At 38.1% G+C, this 20,411-nt stretch overlaps 1 protein-coding gene across 1 annotated transcript in view; it reads left to right on the forward strand.

Annotated features, from left to right (window-relative positions):
• The window catches only part of LOC146489925 (A disintegrin and metalloproteinase with thrombospondin motifs 1-like), a 28,333-nt gene extending 15,297 nt beyond the window's left edge, over window positions 1–13,036 (forward strand). The window contains exons 18-27 of the mRNA XM_085120510.1: window positions 616–739; window positions 1,370–1,459; window positions 2,390–2,550; window positions 5,939–6,077; window positions 6,339–6,465; window positions 6,697–6,910; window positions 7,452–7,608; window positions 8,725–9,006; window positions 11,862–12,181; window positions 12,930–13,036. Of these exons, the coding sequence (XP_084976636.1) occupies window positions 616–739; window positions 1,370–1,459; window positions 2,390–2,550; window positions 5,939–6,077; window positions 6,339–6,465; window positions 6,697–6,910; window positions 7,452–7,608; window positions 8,725–9,006; window positions 11,862–12,181; window positions 12,930–12,938 (1,623 nt within the window). The 3' untranslated portion in view covers window positions 12,939–13,036. The remainder of the gene's footprint in view (window positions 1–615; window positions 740–1,369; window positions 1,460–2,389; window positions 2,551–5,938; window positions 6,078–6,338; window positions 6,466–6,696; window positions 6,911–7,451; window positions 7,609–8,724; window positions 9,007–11,861; window positions 12,182–12,929) is intronic.
• The last annotated feature ends 7,375 nt before the right edge of the window (window positions 13,037–20,411 follow it).

The following is a 20,411-nucleotide window of genomic DNA, read 5'->3' on the forward strand; positions in this document are numbered from 1 at the left end:
TGCATTTAATTCTGTACTAGCTTTTGCTCTTGAAGTTTAAAATGGAGGAAGTTCAGCACAGTTTGCACCTTGAGTTCCCTCTCCTAAAGCTTAGGAAATCTCACAAAAGTCATAATCTTAACAATAACGACAACGGTAACAACAATGTTCCCGCCTTAGATCGGCCATAAACTTTAACCTTACCCGTAACGGCCACGTCTCTTCAAAGAACAGAAAGTTTGGTCGGCAGAAGACCGATTGGAAGATGCATAATTGCCTTTAACTAGGGTCTGAAATGTAATTGTTCCATAAAGATGCTGTGCCCAAAAATTTGGTTAAACTTAGCTGACAAAATCTCGAAACTGGGTAAGTTTATTGATGATCCTTTTTAGTTTTCTCTCAGATTTAAAGAGGAAGGAAACTCACTAAAACCCATCCATATCGATGACGCTGCGAAGCAACTCAGCTATGATCTTCTCAATGCGAAACTGATCTTATTGGTTGAATTAACCTTGATGTTTTTAGTGCTACAAGACCTCACTCCCGAGTTATTTTTAACACTAAACAAAATGTCAGGCTCGCTTAAATAAAAAGGCAAATATTGGAAAGTTGATGGTATCATAATTTTTCTCCAAGGCTGTAGGCTGTGATCATGTGTTGGAGTCTGGAACAAGAAAGGATCGCTGTGGAGTTTGCGGCGGAAATGGAGAAACGTGCATATTGGAAAAATCAGCTTACACAAAAATTTACAGAGGATATGGTAAGATCGACAATTTAAGCACAGTATCACAAGCAGACTAAAAATCATTTTGGGTAGATCACCTCAGTTTGTGGCACAAATTTCTTACCATGGTAAACATTTCTTTTATTTATTTTGCCTGCCATAAATTTGTCATACAACAGGCTCCATTTATTTGAACAGCAACCTGTTACTAAACCTAGTCCTTATAAATGTCTTATTGACGAAACAACCTTTCTTTCTTAATTATAAGATATTATGGTTCGAAACCCCAACCTTTAATTACGTATGGCTTGTTTCTGACTTCGTGAACCTTTCTTCTTTGATAATCGTTGAGAACTTATCGAAGCTGAATTCTTCCAATGGTTTTGCTTTTGTCTATGGCACACGATTGATCAACGCCTCACGTCACTGGTTTCTTTCTTAAATTATAGTATGAACATCAAAGCTAGTTAAAGGGCATTAGACAATAACTTTATTCGTACTTTAAATCAAAGCTAAAGTACAAACAAAATGCTATCGAACTATCGTGTAACTCTGTTGACATTCATTCTTTATTGTTGGGAAAAACGAAAAGAGAGAGGGAGGGAAAGAGGGAGAGGAAGGGATGAAGTCAGGAAGAAACGATTCACTTGGTTTTACTTTCACCAGGTTTTAGCAGTCCAGATATAATTGCAATACTTCCCATTGGAACAACAAACGCAAGATTCAAACAAAAAGCGAAGACATATAATATGCTGGGTGAGTTATCATGGCTATGTTATTTAGGGGAACAACGACAGATTTCCAATACACCATAATTGGATTTATAGTTACTCTGGTCACAATACGTCAAGCCATTCTGTATGACTCATAAACTTCTAAAATTACATTCGGGCATTTAGCATAAAAGGATTGATTAGCTCTTAGAATAAGCGTGAGGATGAGCTGGTTATCCAATAATAGCGAGTTGCTAACATTTCGATATCCATCATTCATGATACGGGCATCCTCCCCTTGCGCATCTCAGGTGCTATTGCAAGAAAAATAAACGTCATAAAAAATCCAAAAAGGCATCAGATAGCAAAGAAAATAAAATACCACTGAATTAATTGCAAATAGTTCTCAAGCAGTGCGTCTGGTACTCAATGTTTCATAGATGATCTATATCATCTATACCGTGCCAGTTTATCGTGCACGAGTTTGCGCTGCTTAACTTTCGGACCATAATCGGTACCAAAGGTGCCACCAGGAAGAGTGCATTTCTCTTGCGGTAGTGATTTCATTACGGCTACAACATTCAGTAAAACAGTTGTTGCCTAATTTATTCTAACAAGACACACAGGAGAGAAAACATTATATGAATTAAAGTTACTTTTAGTGATATTTCTGATTCAGCCAGGGCAACAAATCGCGGGGTGATGAATAGAGTGATTATAATTAAAACAAACACACAAGCTAACAAACAAACAAACAAACAAACAGAAAAAAAAAAACAATTACTGAGTTAACGGACGATTTGATTTCAACTCCTTCTGTTTATTCTTCGATCTTTTTGCCATTACCATTTACAAACAGTCAGCCGTACGCTTCATAGTCATCCGAATTTATATTTTAAAATAATAAAACCACTCCATAAAACCCTTACCCTTTTCAGTTATTGAAAATTCTTCTCTTTTTTTTTTCAAATAGGCATCAAGGATGATTTAACAGGCAAATATATAATCAATTTGCCTTCCTGGAGTAAAGCAGTTTACCACAAAGGAACACGAATTGAGTACGAACATAAGGATAACATGCACGATGATTCAATTGTAATCGATGGTCCTACAACAGTCCCTTTAAGGGTTGTGGTAAGAGCATAATAAAGAATTATCCGTAAAAGTTTACGAAGAGAAACCATTGACAATTCATGAGTATTATAACCTATCACTTCACTCAAATCAGTGACGTGGACGAACTATTAAAACTGGCAAGCCACTGTCAATCTGAAAAAACCTAGGCGGTTCGGCATTTGGCTTCAGTCCCAGGGGAGAGCGGGGCTGATTGGAGTTTCACCTCATTAGTGTTCGTTATGTAAATCCTTGCCCTCATTATAATTCTTAATATAAAGAATACCTGGCAAATAGTGTAAAGTTTTATATAAAGAATACTAATGAGGTGAAATATCTTTAGTGCCTGAATGGCCTGGATTAACCATGAATTATAAACAACAAAACAACTTTGAAAAAGCCAGTTTCCTCAAAATCAATTGCAAACATCGTTAAGGTTACCGTATACCTTTAGGGGTATCTCGCGTCCAAGCGATGTAGCGCGTCCAGTTTAAACTGTAGATACCTAAACCCCTACCTCAAATTAAAGCTTATAGAGCTGGCTATCAAACTATACCAAGAATTTTGAAATAAAATAAATTGTCGAATTTTTCACGACCTCCAAATGCGAGCGTCCGAATCACATTTTGAATGCTACAAGTCAAAGCTAATTTTGTTTTCGCTAATTTAATTTCCTCCTCAGTTTCCGGACCCAAAGCGCTAAAAAAACATGTCTGCGTTTTGCCATATTCAATCGCAGTGAAAAGTTACAGAACATTTTCGAAATAGGATCAAAAAAATGTGGAGTGATCGTACAAAAATCGCTCTCGGAGAAAAAATATTTCTAAAGAAAAAATTCGCAGACACGTTTTTGTTGTTTATATGTTAAACTAGCTAGAGTTTTAGCTCTTTGAAGTGTCTCCTCCAAAGGAAAAAATTGATTCGAGAAAACAGTGCTAAAATTTCGGTAATTCATTTTATTTCAAATTATTTTTACAGTTTGATAGCCAGCTCTATAAGCTTTAATTTGATATGAGGGTTCAGGAATCTACAATTTAAACCGGACGCGCTACATCGCTTTAACGCGAGACACCTCTGAAGGTATACGGTAACCTTAAGCAAAAGTTCAGGGGCTCAGTCATGTCGGAAACGTTTATTTGCAAGCCTTGAATTTCAGAAGTTTCCGCAGCAGATTTACTTTGTTATTCACAGGCTTTCCTATTTGTTCTTGTGGCCTGTCACTCACAAAAAAACACTTCATTGATCAATTGTTTACAGAACGGGTCGACTTTGGCGCGGGATTTTTCAATAATTGTATTTCCTCCTTGACATTTAAGGTTCACGAAACGTTCACTTCGGAATCACGTTACGAACTACAGTCAACTTTCGCCTTGCGGATACCTCGCTATTACGGACACCCCGATAATACGGACAGCAGCTAAATCCCCAGCAAGAATAGAGTACAGACGTTTGACTGAAATAAATTCCCGCTATTACGGACTGTCGCTATTGAGGACACAAACGCTTGGTCCTGAGACTGTCCGCAACTAAGGGAGTTGACTGTAGTGCTAATATATTTCCTGGTTTAAAGTGTTTTTGACTCAACCGTGCGTACCTCGAATGCGTGAGTCAAACGTAATATATAACCTTTAACTTTATGGATATTAAGGACGACGAATAGAATGTCATTACATACACCGTGTTCACAAATGGCGGACGCATTAAAACAAGGCTTTGGGGGGCAAACAAAAAAAAATTTTCCAGTGAGTGCAAGCTCACAGAGACTTAATTCAGCAGATAAACTCTTTGGTAGCAAGTTTTTCAGATCGTTGGTTTTAATCCGAACGAGAGAGCTCTATTGTGTTTGGTCTCTTATAACAATCTCAAATGCAAAATAGGCACTCACGGAAACGAATCGGTTAGATTTTTTGTTTCCGAAGGATTTAACCTTCGAGTGCAATGGCTACAGAAAGTACGAATGCATACAGATACTACTAGGGTTTGTTTGGTATACGTTTGGTAAAGGAAAGTAAGATAGGTCTTGAAGGAAACATAACGAACCTACAAAAGGATGCATTTCCAAACAGGGTTATGTGATGAATACGTATCGGACGTTCCAAGCACAAGGGAGACCACCACGATTTGGCTAAACAGCTATTATGCCTAAAAAACACAACAAATGACACGAAGGATGAGGAGAGAAATGGCAGTGAGAATCGTTTTAAAAAGTAGCAATAGGTGAGCCAAGACTTGGGTGTTTTGATTCATTTTTAATTATTGACAACAAGCAGAGGATGCGGTCCCTTCAAAATTCATAGTTTGCTCATTCATCATTCGAGTCACCAAAATCCAACTGTTACTACAAGCTCAAACAGAAAATTTCTTGCCTGAATGAGGAACTTTATAATCCGTAAAAGAGCGACTAGAGAATACTACATTTTGGCTGAGAAATACTAGAGGTTTAACGTCGATTCAGTTGAAATCGTTAAGTGAAGATTTACATTGATAATTTGGCGGAAAATGATTTCGCTTTGCACTGGGTTCCTAAACTTGCCATTCCTAGTTACGCAGTTACAATATACCTAATTTAAAGTAACATTCCTGAATTTCCATGTAGTATCGTTAACTTAAAATTGATACCTTACTTCCAGTATTTCCTCTTGACTTTGGTAGCTTCCACATTTTCAATGACTTGCATGAATCTTGGCCAATCTTGCGATGCATGATATTTTTTTTATTTCGAGGAAGACCACCTAAAATCCACCAAACCATTCAAGTCTTGGCTCACTTCTTGCTTCCTTAGTTTTAAACTATTCTTCCAGTGTTTTCTCCCTATGTCGTTTTGCTCTCGTTTTACAAGGTATTAGAATTGTTCACACATATAGGGTTGGATTCTTTTGCAGTTTTCGAAGGTTTTGTGCTCGGAACTTCCGACCGGTAGTCATCACGCAACCCTCAATTGAACCCTCAATTCAACCGTCCTTTTTTCGATTCATTTTCGTTTCTTCAAGACCTGTTTTACCTCAAATTCACTTTCAAAAAAATACACCGAAGAATCCTTTGTAGTACGTGTTATAGAGTGAAGACCTTTCCACCATCCTTTCTTGTTCTCTGTAGACGTTGCGCTCGAAGGTTTGAAACAAAAAATCTATCTGATTTGTCCATATGGGTATGTATTTTGCATTTGAGATTGCTAAAAGAAGCCAAACAATAAATAATAAATACTAGAACTTGAACTCGTTGGGAAGGAGCGATCAGAAAACCTTTCTATATAGATACTCTGCACTTATCGGCTGATTTATACTCTCTCTGTAAGCTTACACTTGCTGAACAATTGTTTTTTGTTAATCCTAAAAGGCCTCGTTTTGATGTCTACTACCACTTTTCTCAGCGGGTGACCGCCATTTAACTATTTGTTTCTTTTTTCCAGTTTATATGGTTATATGAAGACAACCAGGGAGTGGACTTCGAATACTATAGACCGTTGTCATCTAATGAATCTTCCCGAAGCGTACCCTTAAAATGGAGCACTGATCACTGGTCCTCGTGCTCGATGACATGTGGACAGGGTAACTTCTGCAAGTTTATATAATTTTGTGTAGCTTTAGAAAGAGCAATCTTACGGCAAGACTATTCTTCAGAAGGCAACTCGCCATCCAGGTGTCAATCTCATTAACGTCTGGATCAAGGGTCAAAGTTTGCAACTTGTCTTGAACTTCATTGTAAAAGCGAGGCTAAGTACAAACGTTTTCTATCAAAATCAGTTTTCATTCATTTGCAAACAAAATTCTTTTATAATCCAAACTATGTTGCTCAACTTTATTTTCTAGGAGTGTCGACTCGAGAAGTGAGCTGTGTACGATCTGACGATGAGACACCCGCCTCAGCGAGCTCCTGTTCAAACCTCGTGAAACCTGAATCACAAAGACTCTGCAACAACACGAGCTGCGTTCCTGAGTGAGTTTTAGTTATTATAGTCAGATACAGATAAAACAACTCTCTGTACGATAGATTGCAGGCATAACGTTTACAGAAAGGTCTATATGCCTGTGCTTTATTTATCACAATCAACTATTGTGCATCATTGAGAAAAATCCTTCATGGCCTCTTTAGGAAACAGATGAATAAACTTATTTTATAGATTACTTTCAACTGGTTCAATCCTTTGTTTGTTTTTTTATTTTAAAGGTGGCATTTGACAGATTGGAACAGATGTTCCAAAACATGTGGGAATGGTAACCATTCGCGCCTTGTTTACTGTCGAAAGCAAATCAACGACTCTTATTACGAGAAACTTGATGACTCGGCATGTGATATGAGCGCCAAACCGAATGTATCCTTGGCTCAACATTGTAACGAAGTACCGTGTCCAGCGGAATGGAAACCATCCCCTTGGTCTGAGGTATATTAAAAGAATAATAAGAAGTTTTTATTACAGTTCAGTCTGCGGTCAAATATTTTGTTTCAAAAAACGTGCAAAAGAGACTGTAGGACAAGTTTATTAGAGAATGACCCATTTACTCATAACTGTAATAACCGCCCAGTATACCCTTTTTGCTTCGGTATTAACTCCTATTAAATTTTGTACATTATCTTTTACAGGTTTCTTTATAGTTTTTGGTCAAACCATATTTTGAACTGCTCAGGATTAGCCACGACCATGCTTTTATCCTGAATGGCTCTTACTAAGTGATATATATATACCCAGACTATCTTTCAATAGTTATCTCCAAATACCACAGCCAGCACTGTGAGGCAAGGGCGCAAGCACTACATATTCAAGGTTTCCATATAGATGGCAACGAAATGTTTTATATGTCCCAGCTTTACCAGCATATACACGTGTTTCCCTTTTCCAATTGTACGAGTCTGGATTTACTTTTTTGTGTTACTTATGATAAAAATTAACAGTGTTAATTTGTTTTCGTTGCTCTGTTTTTCAGTGTTCTGCTACATGCGGTGGTGGTTTAATGACACGAAAGTTATCGTGTATCAGAACAAACGAGCTTGGTCAAGCTAAATCAGCTCCCAGCCAGCTTTGTCGATATGCAAGGAAACCTCTCGCGGAAAGAGTCTGCAATGATGACAAGCCCTGCGATCGTACGTACATAATTCAGAATACAAATTTTGTCAAGTTTTCTGCCGTAGAGAGGAGGGAGTGAAGTTAGGGGGTGGGGTAATGGGGAATTCTGTCAAATGAGAAGGAAACAACATTATGATTCCCAAGTACCCACCATTTTGGATAATCAACATCAGGAATCGAAAGTTACTGCAGGAATTTTTCGTTGCGATTCGCGCGGCAAAAAAACCAGGAAAATTTTAAATTTTCGAGAACAAAACTCGACGTGAAAAAATTTTGGTCAGTAAGGAATGGCAAGCCACACCAAGCTTCTCCCGTTGTTTATTTCAAATAAAGGTAAACTTTAGAACTGATGTGGATGAGGAAATACCTTTATTGATCGAGGGGTGGATTACAAGTCTTGAATGTTTGGAAGCCTTTTCTACAACCTCTTGTAACTGTATAGATAAACAATGTCCTCGTACACTTACATATATGCTGAGCGAGTGGTAGATCGTAGCTCGGGAGTGGGGTGGACCGAGGAGGGCTTCCCCATGTGTTTGGCTTTACGGGAAAGCTCTTACCCTCGTAGTACTTTTAAAATACTTTGAACTAATAGGGTAGTATTTGAAAGGGTTCAAATACTTGGTACCCAAGTATTTGGAAAGATTCCGCTTTCTCGGCAAAAAAACTGAGGCCTTGGATTATCTTTGCAGTGTAAGGAAGGGGCACAATTTTTCGTTTTTATGTTAGGTGTGAAAGAGGCACTATTTGGGTTAAACATGGTATGTGAAAAGCTGAGGGTTGAAGCCCCGGGCGGGGCCTCCCCGTATGAAATATGCCGGGTCGTGATGGACTTTGGAAATGAAATAATTTTGGCTTTTCACAGATGTTTCTAGTTCTGATAACCATTCATCAGTATTCCCAGAGTCCAAACCAGCCGTACGAAGTCTATGGGATTGTTACTGTCATCACGGTGGTAGCCTGACTCTGGGTAAAAAGTAGGGTAATAGTACTTATTCTACTTCTAGCTAATTAAATTCTCAATACATTAAGATAACTTGGACCCGCGAAACCTTGGGGTAAAATATGAAGCTGGAATGATACGCAAACTTGTGAACAGATTATGGAAAACCATTTTTTTATTTGCTCTATAGCTCCACCCGAAATCCAAGTAGCTTGCTTTGTTGGTGCTGATAACCTCAAAGAAGTACTCGGTGACTTCACCGATGAAATAAAATGGGACAACACCGATGAAACTGTGAAGAAGTGCGCTAAGAAGGCTTATGAAAAACATTACAATCTATTCGCCATGGGCAAGGATGGTTTGTGTCTATCTGGAGCAGACATGAAACAGAAATACCACTTAAGTGGTACATACGGAGCAAATTGTAAAGACGGTATTGGAATGGGAAACAGTATGTTCGTTTATTCGTTGGGTAAGCATTGCTTTTTTTTTTTTCGTTTATTTGTTCGTTTTTTGTTTTGTTTTGTTTTGTTTTGCTTTTTGCTTGACAAACATGAATTAGAATTAAAGTTGGAAAAGGTGAAATAAACTGCGGATAGGTTCTCACGAACTTATTTAGGTTGCAATCGCCTCAGTTTACAGTCACTGAAATGTAAGCGTCAAGCATCGTTGACATGTTTTGTCATAGTCCTGATATTAACAATTGTAGATAGACAGATAGGAAGACAGACAAGCAGACGGCGAACGGACGCCGGCGGGACAAATGGACGGATGGATAAAACGGTGGAGTGATGGATGGGTGGATGGATGGATAAACAGCAAGAAAAGAGTCAGGGTAGGGAAGAAAAGAAAATATCACTAAATGAGCAGAATTTTGCAATATTTCGTGGTTGTTTGTAATAAAGCAATTATTTTACTTAGGATATCGGATGATTATAGCCAATGCGACTTGTTGGGTACCTAATTTATTCCTTATCCAACGTTCGCTCGTGTAATAACTGTTAATTACTATGTCAACCGAGCTTCTATCATCAAAAAGCTAGGCGAAATTGTTTGACGCATTTATTTTCATTATTGCTCACCGATAAACTCGTCAACAGACCACTGGATATTTCAAGCAATGTTTTGCATGTCTGCTAAAACAATCTTTTAATGCCAACAATTGTATTTTTAAAAAATGGTAACAGTGCTATAAAAGATACTTGAAATAAACTTCTACACACAACATGCATGCAACGGTGATGGAACTCAAGAGGTAAACAATCACAGGAACATTTGTTGGCCTTCAAGAAACTCAAGAACCACGTTACTTATATAAGTACACGGGTTAAGCGTGCTTTCTACTCAGACTTTGTGAACGACAATAGTGGAGACCAAGGAAAGCTATTCAGGGCCACTCGATCATTGTTACTTCCGAGGAACGAGTTGTGTTTTACAGATGGTACACGGACAACTCAATCTTAGCCAACGATATCGGGAGGTTTTTTGACCGTAAGATTGCAAAGACTCGGGCGGAACTTGATGCGTGCACTCTTCACCCTGGGGCGGTGGCTGAGGATAAAGTGTTTACAGGCGATAGGAAACTTGATCATTTCAATACGTACTCTGTGGAAGATATGAGGAAGCTGGTCAGTAGGTCATCGAAGAAAAGCTGTCAACTCGATCCTATGCCGACCAATTTAGTAGTCGGCATGTCCGATACGCTTCTCCCTATCATCACTGATGTCGTGAATTCTTCACTCTTCTTGGGACACTTTCCATCTGATTGGAAAACGGCCCTCGTGGATCCAAGACTGAAGAATACCAAGGAAGGGACTTCCTTATCCAATTTAAGACCTGTGAGTAATCTGCAATACCTCTCTAAACTGGTTGAAAGGGCAGTTTATGATCAGACAACCGATCACGTCGGGCTTGTATCCCATCCAGTCAGCCTATCGGAACAGAGACTGCCCCATTGAAGATACAGAACGACATACTAGCTGCAATGGACAATCAACGAGTTACTCTCTTGGTATTGTTAGACCTGAGTGCAGCATTCGACACCATTGACCACCAAGTGTTGCTGAATCGCCTGTACGTGACGTATGGTTTTACAGGTACCGCTCTCAAATGGTTTCGTGTTTATCAGACAGGAAACAGCGAATCCTGATTAACGGGAGCTATTCCAGTGACTTCGATCTGCCTCAAGGGGTACCGCAAGGTTCGTGTCTAGGTCCCTTACTCTTCATGCTGTATGCAAGCAAGCTCTTCGATGTTGTTGAATCCCATCTCCCTAATGTTCACGCATTTGCTGATGATACGCAGCTCTACATCTCATTTAAGCCAGATGGTTCTGCTACTGAGACGGATGCTGTTGACGCTTTGCAAGCTTGCATCAGGGACATAAGAACTTGGATTGTCCAGGACAAACTTCAGCTGAACGATGTTAAGACCGAGTTTCTTATTATAGGTACACGTGCACAATTAAATAAGGTTACGATAAATGACTTGCAAGTAGGTGAGATAAAGGTCTCTGCTGTCGACTCTGGTAGAAATCTTGGTGCTTGGTTTGATGCAAACATGAATATGACCACACATATTAACAGCATATGTTAGTCTATTTTTTAATATCTACATAACATCCGGCGCATTAGAAAGTACTTATCATATGACAATAGGAAGTCCGTTGTACAGGCTATTATATTGTCACGATTAGACTATTGTAACGGTCTATTATATGGTACGCCTGCTGTTCATCTTGGTAAGCTGCAACGCCTGCAGAACGCGGCAGCTCGGTTACCCACAGAATAGAATTCAAGATAGCAATGCTAGTTCACAAATGTATCTATGGCGTCGCACCACAGTATCTCTTAGACTTGATAAAAATCAATGAGAGCTCGCGGTACCAGTTGAGATCACACCGGGGCATACTTCTAATGGATAATACCTATAGGACAAAAAAGACACTAGAGGATAGGGCGTTTGAAAATGCCGCGCCCAAAGTATGGAACCGACTCCCTTTAGAAATCAGACAATGCCAATCATTGAATATCTTTTTTAAATTAGCTTTTTATTAGTTCTCTTATTAACTCATATTTTAATTTATTGTTTTTCCCGAGATTGTAAATTATTATTGTTGTTATTATTTAGATTAGCCATTCGTTACTTTAAGATTTTGTTGTTGTAATGCGCATTCGATCATATCTTTATTGCATGTTAGACTACGCAATATAAGAAATAAACATTATTATTATTACTATTATTATTATTATTATTATTATTATTATTATTATTATTATTATTGTTATAAACACGCACACACAAAACAATGTCAATTATTTTCTTCAGACCCTGTGCCAAGTCTCCAACCAATTGGATGCTATCACGACACCATTGACGACCGAGCTCTTCCAGCTTACTATGCTAACTTCAGAGATCAGATCATCTGGAGCCAAATGGAGCTAACTGTGGTCCAGTGTGCAAGGGTGGCCCACGACGAAGGGTTCGAATACTTTGCCGTTCAGTTTTACGGAGAGTGCCACGGTGGAAAAGATGCTAAAAAGACGTACGCCAAATTTGGGGAAAGTACGGGATGCTGGGAGTTTGATAAAGGAAAAGGCTTCGGAGTTGGGGCATCATTAAGTAATTTTGTGTATCGAATAAAGCAGGTTTGTAAAAGACATGGTGCTGTATTCTAGTAAATAAAACAACTTGATACTTATTTACTTTAATGAACGGAATAGAAAAATGGCAGTAATCAAATACAGAAGTGTCATCAAAGTAATATAATGCACCATAATTATGCCTTTTTCAATAGTCGCATGAAATTGTAATGAATTAACTCCTTTATGGGACAAGGCTAAGATAAAGATTGTCACAATCGATCTTCCAGTGGTGATCACCTGGCTTTCCTTCTTTCTTAATTTCGACTCTTGTTTTTTGTTTCGTTTTTCTTCTTTTTTTTTTCGATATCCTAACTAAACGTCTCATAACAGCCATCTCTTCCGAACTATATGTTTAATAACAATGAATACACATACATACTTTTTCGAGGAAAAGCATGCAGGTGATGAAGCTTTGGGTGCCCGGTCTTCTTAATTACTAGAGTTTTCTTCAGCTAAAAAAAAATAGGATTTTTCGTAAGACCCTAAGAGGTACTAGACTCTCGTGTTGTTGACGAGACGTAAATTTATTTTCACCCCTAGCCTAAGAGGTACTAAAGACTAGCGAGTAGTTTCTGTGACATTCGACGGCTCAGTACCGTAACACGTACCGTCATAACTCTACTAGAGAAACTTCGCTAGGAATCGCGCTTTTGGATTGCAATACGGGATTTAATAAAACTTATGTAACGTTCGCAGTTTTGTGCTTAACGTTTCATTGACACGAGAATTCTGCTTGTTTTTTTCTGAACAGGATAAATAGAGGACGGCCTGAAAGTTCCCTGCGAAATGGAATAGCAGTTCAGTTTGAAGATTTGAAAGAAATAATTGAAATAAACGTGGTGTAGTAAGCATAGCAAATGGAGTGTTGTTTGCTGTCTTTAACAAAGTTGAAATCCATTACGTGTACCTACGGGCTGCTAAAAAAACGAAGAGCGATTTCATTTGAGTGTCATATAACCAAAAACAAAGTAATTACTCTCATAGCACAATGAACTAGAATTTCAAAGTAAATAGATAAGTGCACATGTAGCCAGTGTCAAGCACGGGAAACTTCAAGCGCGCAAGTTACATTTGATTTTTCCTTTGCTTTTCATTGGTTGAGAAGGTAGCACAGACTGTAACAAAGCAAGTTTTAAAAGCACAAAAATGAATTATTATTTTCGATACTAAACTGAAAACCGCTTTTATAGGAGCAGTACAGTAGCTGAAGTAGATCACTTTTTTCTGTTTTTGCCTTGAACAAACCTTTTTCATTTGCCCTACAAAACGATAATTGTGCCATATTATGGTCAATGTGCATATGGTTAACATGCCCTAAAAATAACATGTTGCCAAGTCAATAGAAACTCATACCTTCGGAGATGTCACCTTTTCAATTTAAAGTTACAAAAATGAAGGTAAGGTAAGTTAGAAAAACTGAACCGTGCCCTGGCTCAAGCTTGCAAAAATCATTTTTATTTTCCAATTAATTGACTTATTGAGAAAATAATAAAATCATAGAGTGATTTCATGTCGGTAAAAGCTATAAAGGACCGGCAAAATGGATATCTTTTGGTCATGATTTTTTTTTTAATAAAGGGTTATTTTATTTCAACAACGCAACAAGCAAAAGCAGTACATTTTGCATTACAACATTATAATTACTAAACAACAAGCTGAATATGAAAGAAATGTGATGGTATATTTCCAGCCTGGTTCGACTCCTGATAGGAGCACTCGGATTTCTTTTTTCCGAGTATGCCTGCGTCACTTTCTTGAATAATCATCATTCTCAACAGGCTGAATGTTACGCTATTTTAACACACCCCATTCATTCCAGGGTGTCAGTAAAACGCGGGGTCGGGGTCTCTTTATTCGTTTGTGTTTTTTTTTTTCTTTTTATTTTTATTTTCAACTTCACAGGTCATTTGCAGATCAAATAAGGATTAAAGCCAATATAAAAAAGTTATGTCTCTAAAGCTTAGTAGCTTAGGATAGGTCATCGGTGACAACACTCGATGCAGTTCCGTATTCTGGCGGACATTGGTTCCGTGAATTGACTACCTTTTATTCTTCTAAGAAACGAAATGAGGAAAAAAATACAAGGTACGAGACAATATATTTCCTTGAACTAACAAATTCTTGAACTAGAATGTGCATGAACTTACTATGAACTTTCCATACATTTGTCTGTAAAGCGAACCAGCCGTGAACTGCTACTAAAAATAGTTCGCGGGAAAAAAAATACAGGAAAATGTATGGAAAGTTCAAAACACGACTGGACGCTTTCTGGCACAGTTATATCCCTCCAATTTTTTTCTTAAAATCCTTTTCCTAATGTCAAAAGTTTCCAACTCATGAATTTTTCAGCAGCAATGTTTTATGAAAATTATTTGACACCGGATTTCCATACAAACACTGTTATTTAAAGCCTGTTTACCTACTCGTCAAAATGGCGTCGAAAACCGTGATAAGGTCTATTTACATGTCAGTTTTGATGTCGTCAATGAGATTTCAGAGTTCTCGTAGAAATTTCCTTAGTTTATTGACGGTATAAAACTATGAATTTTTCTTTACATTACAGCACAATTATTTCAAGAATAACAATTGTCTCTCAAGTATTTTGAATCTTTTTTTTTTTGTCAGTTAATGCGTCTTTTTCGGAAAGACTTCGACCAGAGGTGTGTTCTACATTCCATTCAAATGCCGAGCTTTACAAAGGAATTCGAACGCATTTTTTTTCATTCTCGGAAATAATAGTCAAGCATGACATGGATTGACTGTAACAAACGAGCACGATCATGGAAGGCGGCGGGGATGTTACTAAAACCAGGAACGGGGAACCGGGAAAGGGGAACGGGGAACGGGAGTCTGGGAACGAGTGTACAGCATTAATCCCTAAGAATTCAAAATAGACAGTTCAGTCATTTATTTTTAGGTTTGCAGTTTGGCATCTAGCAGCACTTTTGCATGAACGCCGACCAAATTTCAATAAAATTACAATTCAGCACCTTTGAAATCTCCAACTCTACCAGGAGCCCATTACCCCTGACTCTACATAAAAATGCAAAATAGAATAAATTAACTCCTCGGCCAAAGGTTATGTAAAAAAGAGGGTTTAAACTCTTAAACGTTTTATAAAATATATTGATGTTAACTACTGTATTCACAGGTAAAACAAACTAACAAACACCAAAATTACCACGAGATGAAATTAAATCTATCTCGCTCCCCAATCTGTGTCACGAGTGAATTGGCTACAAACAGATATTTACATCCGTTGATTTAAAATAGGTCATATTCTAAAATATCTTACTTAACGATGTGCCAGATTCCCCGGTTAACTTGCTGAAGAAAGAGAAAATATCAGAATAGCAGTACAACGTGGAACAATTAAAATTAATTTTATAAAGGATGAGAAGCTTTATCAGCCTTCGATAGCCAATCGGAAGTAACTGTTCCCACAAAAAGCAAATATTGCATTGTTCCCTATACGCGCTGGAGAGTTGTAGATTTCAAAGGCGCTGAATTGTAATTTTATTGAACTTTGATCGGCGTTCGTGCGAAAGTGCTGCTAGATCCTAAAGATTTAAAACCGCAAACCTAAAAATCAACTGTCTTTTGTTAAAATACCAAAGCATTTGAGCCATTACCGATCAGTTTTTTTCTCGCTGGGTTTGGATTATTTTACTTTTGCGTAATTGAGAAAAGTGTGTATGCTTAATCCAAGCTCAATTCGCTCATAAACGAGTAGAGATGAAAGTAATTGCTATATGTTTTGACTGACGAGGAATCAATGTAGTCAATTATACCTAGGAAAGATTTGCAGCTATGTTAACGTCTGTGTAGCGAGGAGCTGAAAGGTGTAAAATGTCGTGTTCCAAGCTTCCCGCAGGGTGACAGTTTTTCGTGGAACATTAAATAAAAAATAAAAAAAGCTGTATATCCTTCAGTTACTTACCTAGGCCTTCAAACTGAGAAAGTATGGGCGAAATCGATTTTTTGACCGTGGCCACGATTTCTCGGATTCTTACTGACAATCACTCTTAATACCTGTTATGAAGTGACTTAACCCTAAATATCTGCCAAAAAAATCTAAGATAAACCTTAAAGGCGCTCTTTAAGTTGCATTAAATAGCCTATTTTGAATTCTTTTAGGGATTACCGCTGTACACTCGTTCCCAGACTCCCGTTCCCCGTTCTCCGTTCCCGGTTTTAGTAACATCCAGTTCATGATCATAGTAAGTTCATGCACATTCTAGTTCAAGAATTTGTTAGTTCATATTGTCTCGTACCTTGTATTTTTGCCTCATTTCGTTTCTTAGAAGAATAAAAGGTGGTCAATTCACGGAACCAATGTCCGCCAGAATACGGAACTGCATCGAGTGTTGTCACCGATGACTTATCCTAAGCTAGTAAGCTTTAGAGACTTAACTTTTTTATATTGGCTTTAATCCTTTTTTGACCCACAAATGACCTGTGATGTTGAAAAAAAAATAAAAAGAAAAAAAGAGACCCCGACCCCGACCCCGACCCCGACCCCGACCCCGGCTCCGGCCCCGGCCCCGACCCCGACCCTGCGTTTTACTGACACCCTTACGCGCTCTTGTTTACACGTGCAGAGGGAAAGATACTGCATGCCCCGGGTAGGTTCTCATGCAAAATGAGATCAAATTGTTTTAGCATAAAGGTTGGCGTCATTTCCGATATTAGAAGAGGAAATAAATATTTCAATTGCAAGGAGATTGGAAAGATTGTGCGGAGATGTTATTCAAACGGATCAATACTTATACAGGCAAGTAAACCTTAAACCGTAAACCGTAAACCTTCTGCACATATTGTATGACATTTTGCTGTCGGCAGCTAAACAATTGAATGCCATCAAAAGCGTGACTTTCGGCGAATTTTGTTCGTCAATGTAAATACAAAAAATAAGTTCAAAAGCCGGCTTAATTTAGTTGACTGAACCGCCAAAATGGCAATTATCCCCTTGGTCCGAGCGGGTCATCTCCTCAAACGACCGAGTGCAGTTTTATATTGTGGTCATGAAGCTAGATTTCATACCCCGTCTTCAATAATTCGTGGAAATTCGAAAACGCATCTTGTTTTCTCCGGATTCACACCACTTGTAAAAGCTTAAAATTTAACCAAATCGTAAACCTTCTGCACATATTTGTTTACGTCATTTGCAAACAGCAGCTAATTCGCAGAGAAATGTGCGTGGGTGAAAAACTATGCGCGCATCATACAAGACGATAAAGAAGCTTTTCTGACTTGACTGTTCAGACAGTGAGTTGTCTTAGCCACCGATGGCTGATGATGTTCGTCCATTGATAACGATGATGACCCCAACTTCATTGTTTGGCTGGGTGCTTGCGAAGGTGGCTTATTAGTACAATCTAGGCATGCAACTGTGTGCCCCAGATTGCGTAGTTTGGGCCGGTTGGTGACTTGCTGGAAGAGCTAGCAGCTCTCGCTTCCCGCGCTGTTCATTTATTTTCAGCCATAGCTCTGCGACGCTATTCAGCTAAAAAGGCTCCACTACTGATCCGGCTGCGCCATGATTGTCGATTAAAGCAAGGTCTTCCCAGGCTTCGATGGTTAAACTATCGTTTAATGGACGACCAAGGGTGATTCATTTGCGAACAGAATGTTTCATAGTTAGGTCTCTCAACAAATTTTCCCCAAGACTGCTGCCGTACCTTATGGATAGGATTTCATTTAGGAAAGTACAACATTAACGGAAAAAGGGAGGAATTAAGGTCACAAGACCTGAACACTAAGTGTACATAAGCCGTTTATTAGAATAAATTGTCTTGGTTATTAGCGATCTTGAAACTTGAAAGCCGCAAGCCGAATCGTATCCATGTCGATTCCTGCTTTTTGGATTGGTATAGCACTGCCGTTTTTTATTTTTTTTTTTGTTTGTTACCCAAAACGTTGGGTTTAATTGCATAACTTTGTTTCTCTTAAGTAAAGTAACACTGCCCGTGTAAAGAACAACAAAATTAAAACAAAGAAATTGGCACACAGATTACTTATCACAGATCGCCGAAACGCAAGACACAAGATAAAGAAAACTTGATCTGAAAGCACTATGTTCAAACATCCTTTTTCTTCTTTTAAATAGCCATATCTTACCACAATTTAACGTTACTTCGAATTCTTTTACGCAGCTAACAAATCAATGATCAATTGCGCACAACAACAAGAGTAAAGCTACTAAATCCATAACCTTAAAACTAATATAAAATGAGACAATAAATACCTAAAAACTTTTGTTCCGATACAAAAATAATAATGGAGCTCCGCGCGCCGAAGGCGCACGAGCGGAGCACCATGGGTAAGAAAATATGGTAAGCTTCGATGCGAGAAATTTAGGTTTTGTCGCAGGTCACCAAAGTGTAATTTAAGAGTTTGCATGGCGTTAAAATTCGATTGAAAATTAAAAAACAACATTGCCTCGAAAACCTACAAAAATTACAATGGAGTCTGAAAAAGCTCACCAATGGTATGTTTTGTGTGTTTTCAAGGCTTCTCAGAGCTTCTGAAATCCATTTTGAGCGATTTATATTTCAGAGGATAAACAGACTAAATTATAGTGACCAACAGCGAGTAAAAGAGCAAGATAGAGCACGAGAAAAGAGACCAAGTTATAGTGACCAACAGCGAGAATGACAGCTAAAAATAACACAATTTCATGAACCTTGCTTGCAGGCAAATTATTCACCAGTAGATGGCACATCATAAACACTTTTGTAGGGAAATTCACCGTTAAATACAAAGTATTTTACCGTTTCAATTGTCTATGCACGCCTTATAGAATCGGAAATATCACATTTTATGTTTGCCGTGACGCCTTGTTTACAATTATCGCCGGTGCGTGCTAAATATAACACAATAGGCCATTTCCGAGTTACTGGAATCTCATTATGAAAGCGAGACTAAGTGCAAAGTTTTTGTTATGAAAATTAGTTTTCATTCATATGCAAACAAAACTAATTTTCATTTGAAAAGTTTTGCACTTAGCCTCGCTCTCATAGTGAGGTTCACAGCAACTCGGAAATGGCCTATTTCATGGAGTTTGCCTGGAAAGAAATTACTCGTCAGTGGATGGCGCATCATAAACACTTTTTCTTAGGGAAATTCACCCTTTAATACCGAGTATTTTATCGTTTCAATCGTCTGTGCACGCTTATAGGACCGGGGATATTACATTTTATGTTTGCAATGCATTGATTGTGCAGCAGTCTATCAGTTGTAACTCTATGCAAATTTGAGCGTAAAGTAAACTATGGTAACTCGATAAATTAAGATAAGATTCCACACCGAACATTTTTTAGGCCCCCAGCTCCACATAATCGTATGGCTTTGTAGGATGTCAGTTCTATTGAAATAACTCAAGAAAGGATGAGCCATTTGAAAGGTTATTACATTCATACGATAACCATAATCAGACCTATATAAATGCTATTTAATAGGTAGTTTTGGAGCTCCGCTTTCAGGCTTGGCTAAATTTATATATTAACTGTTTATTCACAATTTTTATGAAAAAATGAAACGGGGATAAAAGAGGTTATCCTTTTATAGTTTATCTCGTTAAACTTAACTTCCATGAATATTACAATTGAGATTTGATCTACAAAAAAAGAATGAGCCCTAAAATGTTAGTGTCAATTCAGTATCAAGAACATCAGGGAAGAGCTTCAAAACGTCGTTTTGACTTTTTTCTCATCCATTGATCTTGGCCATTCATGACTGAAGACAGGATTATTTTCTGTACACTAGCCGTTTTAAAGAAATTTTGGCCATTACTTTAAATTTTAATTGGATTGTTGATGTATGGAGAAAAACAGCTAACAACTAGACCCATTGGCAGAGTTTGTATGAGGTGTGAACCGCTAAAAGATGATTTTACTCATTTTTTTTTATTCCTGAGCCCATAGAGCTAAAGAGAGGGGGAGGAGGTAGGAGGTAGGTTGGGGCAGATTCTGCTTTCTATATGACGTACGCCAAAAGTGGGACCTTTGAGTCTGCAAAATGAGATGAGATGAGATGATGACAACGCGTAGCTGCTCCCATCTTGTATTTATCGCTTTCTTCAAGGCCAGTAGGAACCAGGAAAGAATAGATAATGGAATCGTTACTACAAACCAATAAAGAAACACCAAAATGTCATGACCTTGAAAGATCATAACAGTCAAACTTTTGGAAATCATGTTTCTCAAAATAAGACGAATTTCCACAAATGACA

Source organism: Pavona decussata, unplaced genomic scaffold, assembly GCF_977016875.1.
Source record: "Pavona decussata unplaced genomic scaffold, jaPavDecu1.1 SCAFFOLD_2, whole genome shotgun sequence".
Classification (NCBI taxonomy): Eukaryota; Metazoa; Cnidaria; class Anthozoa; order Scleractinia; family Agariciidae; genus Pavona; species Pavona decussata.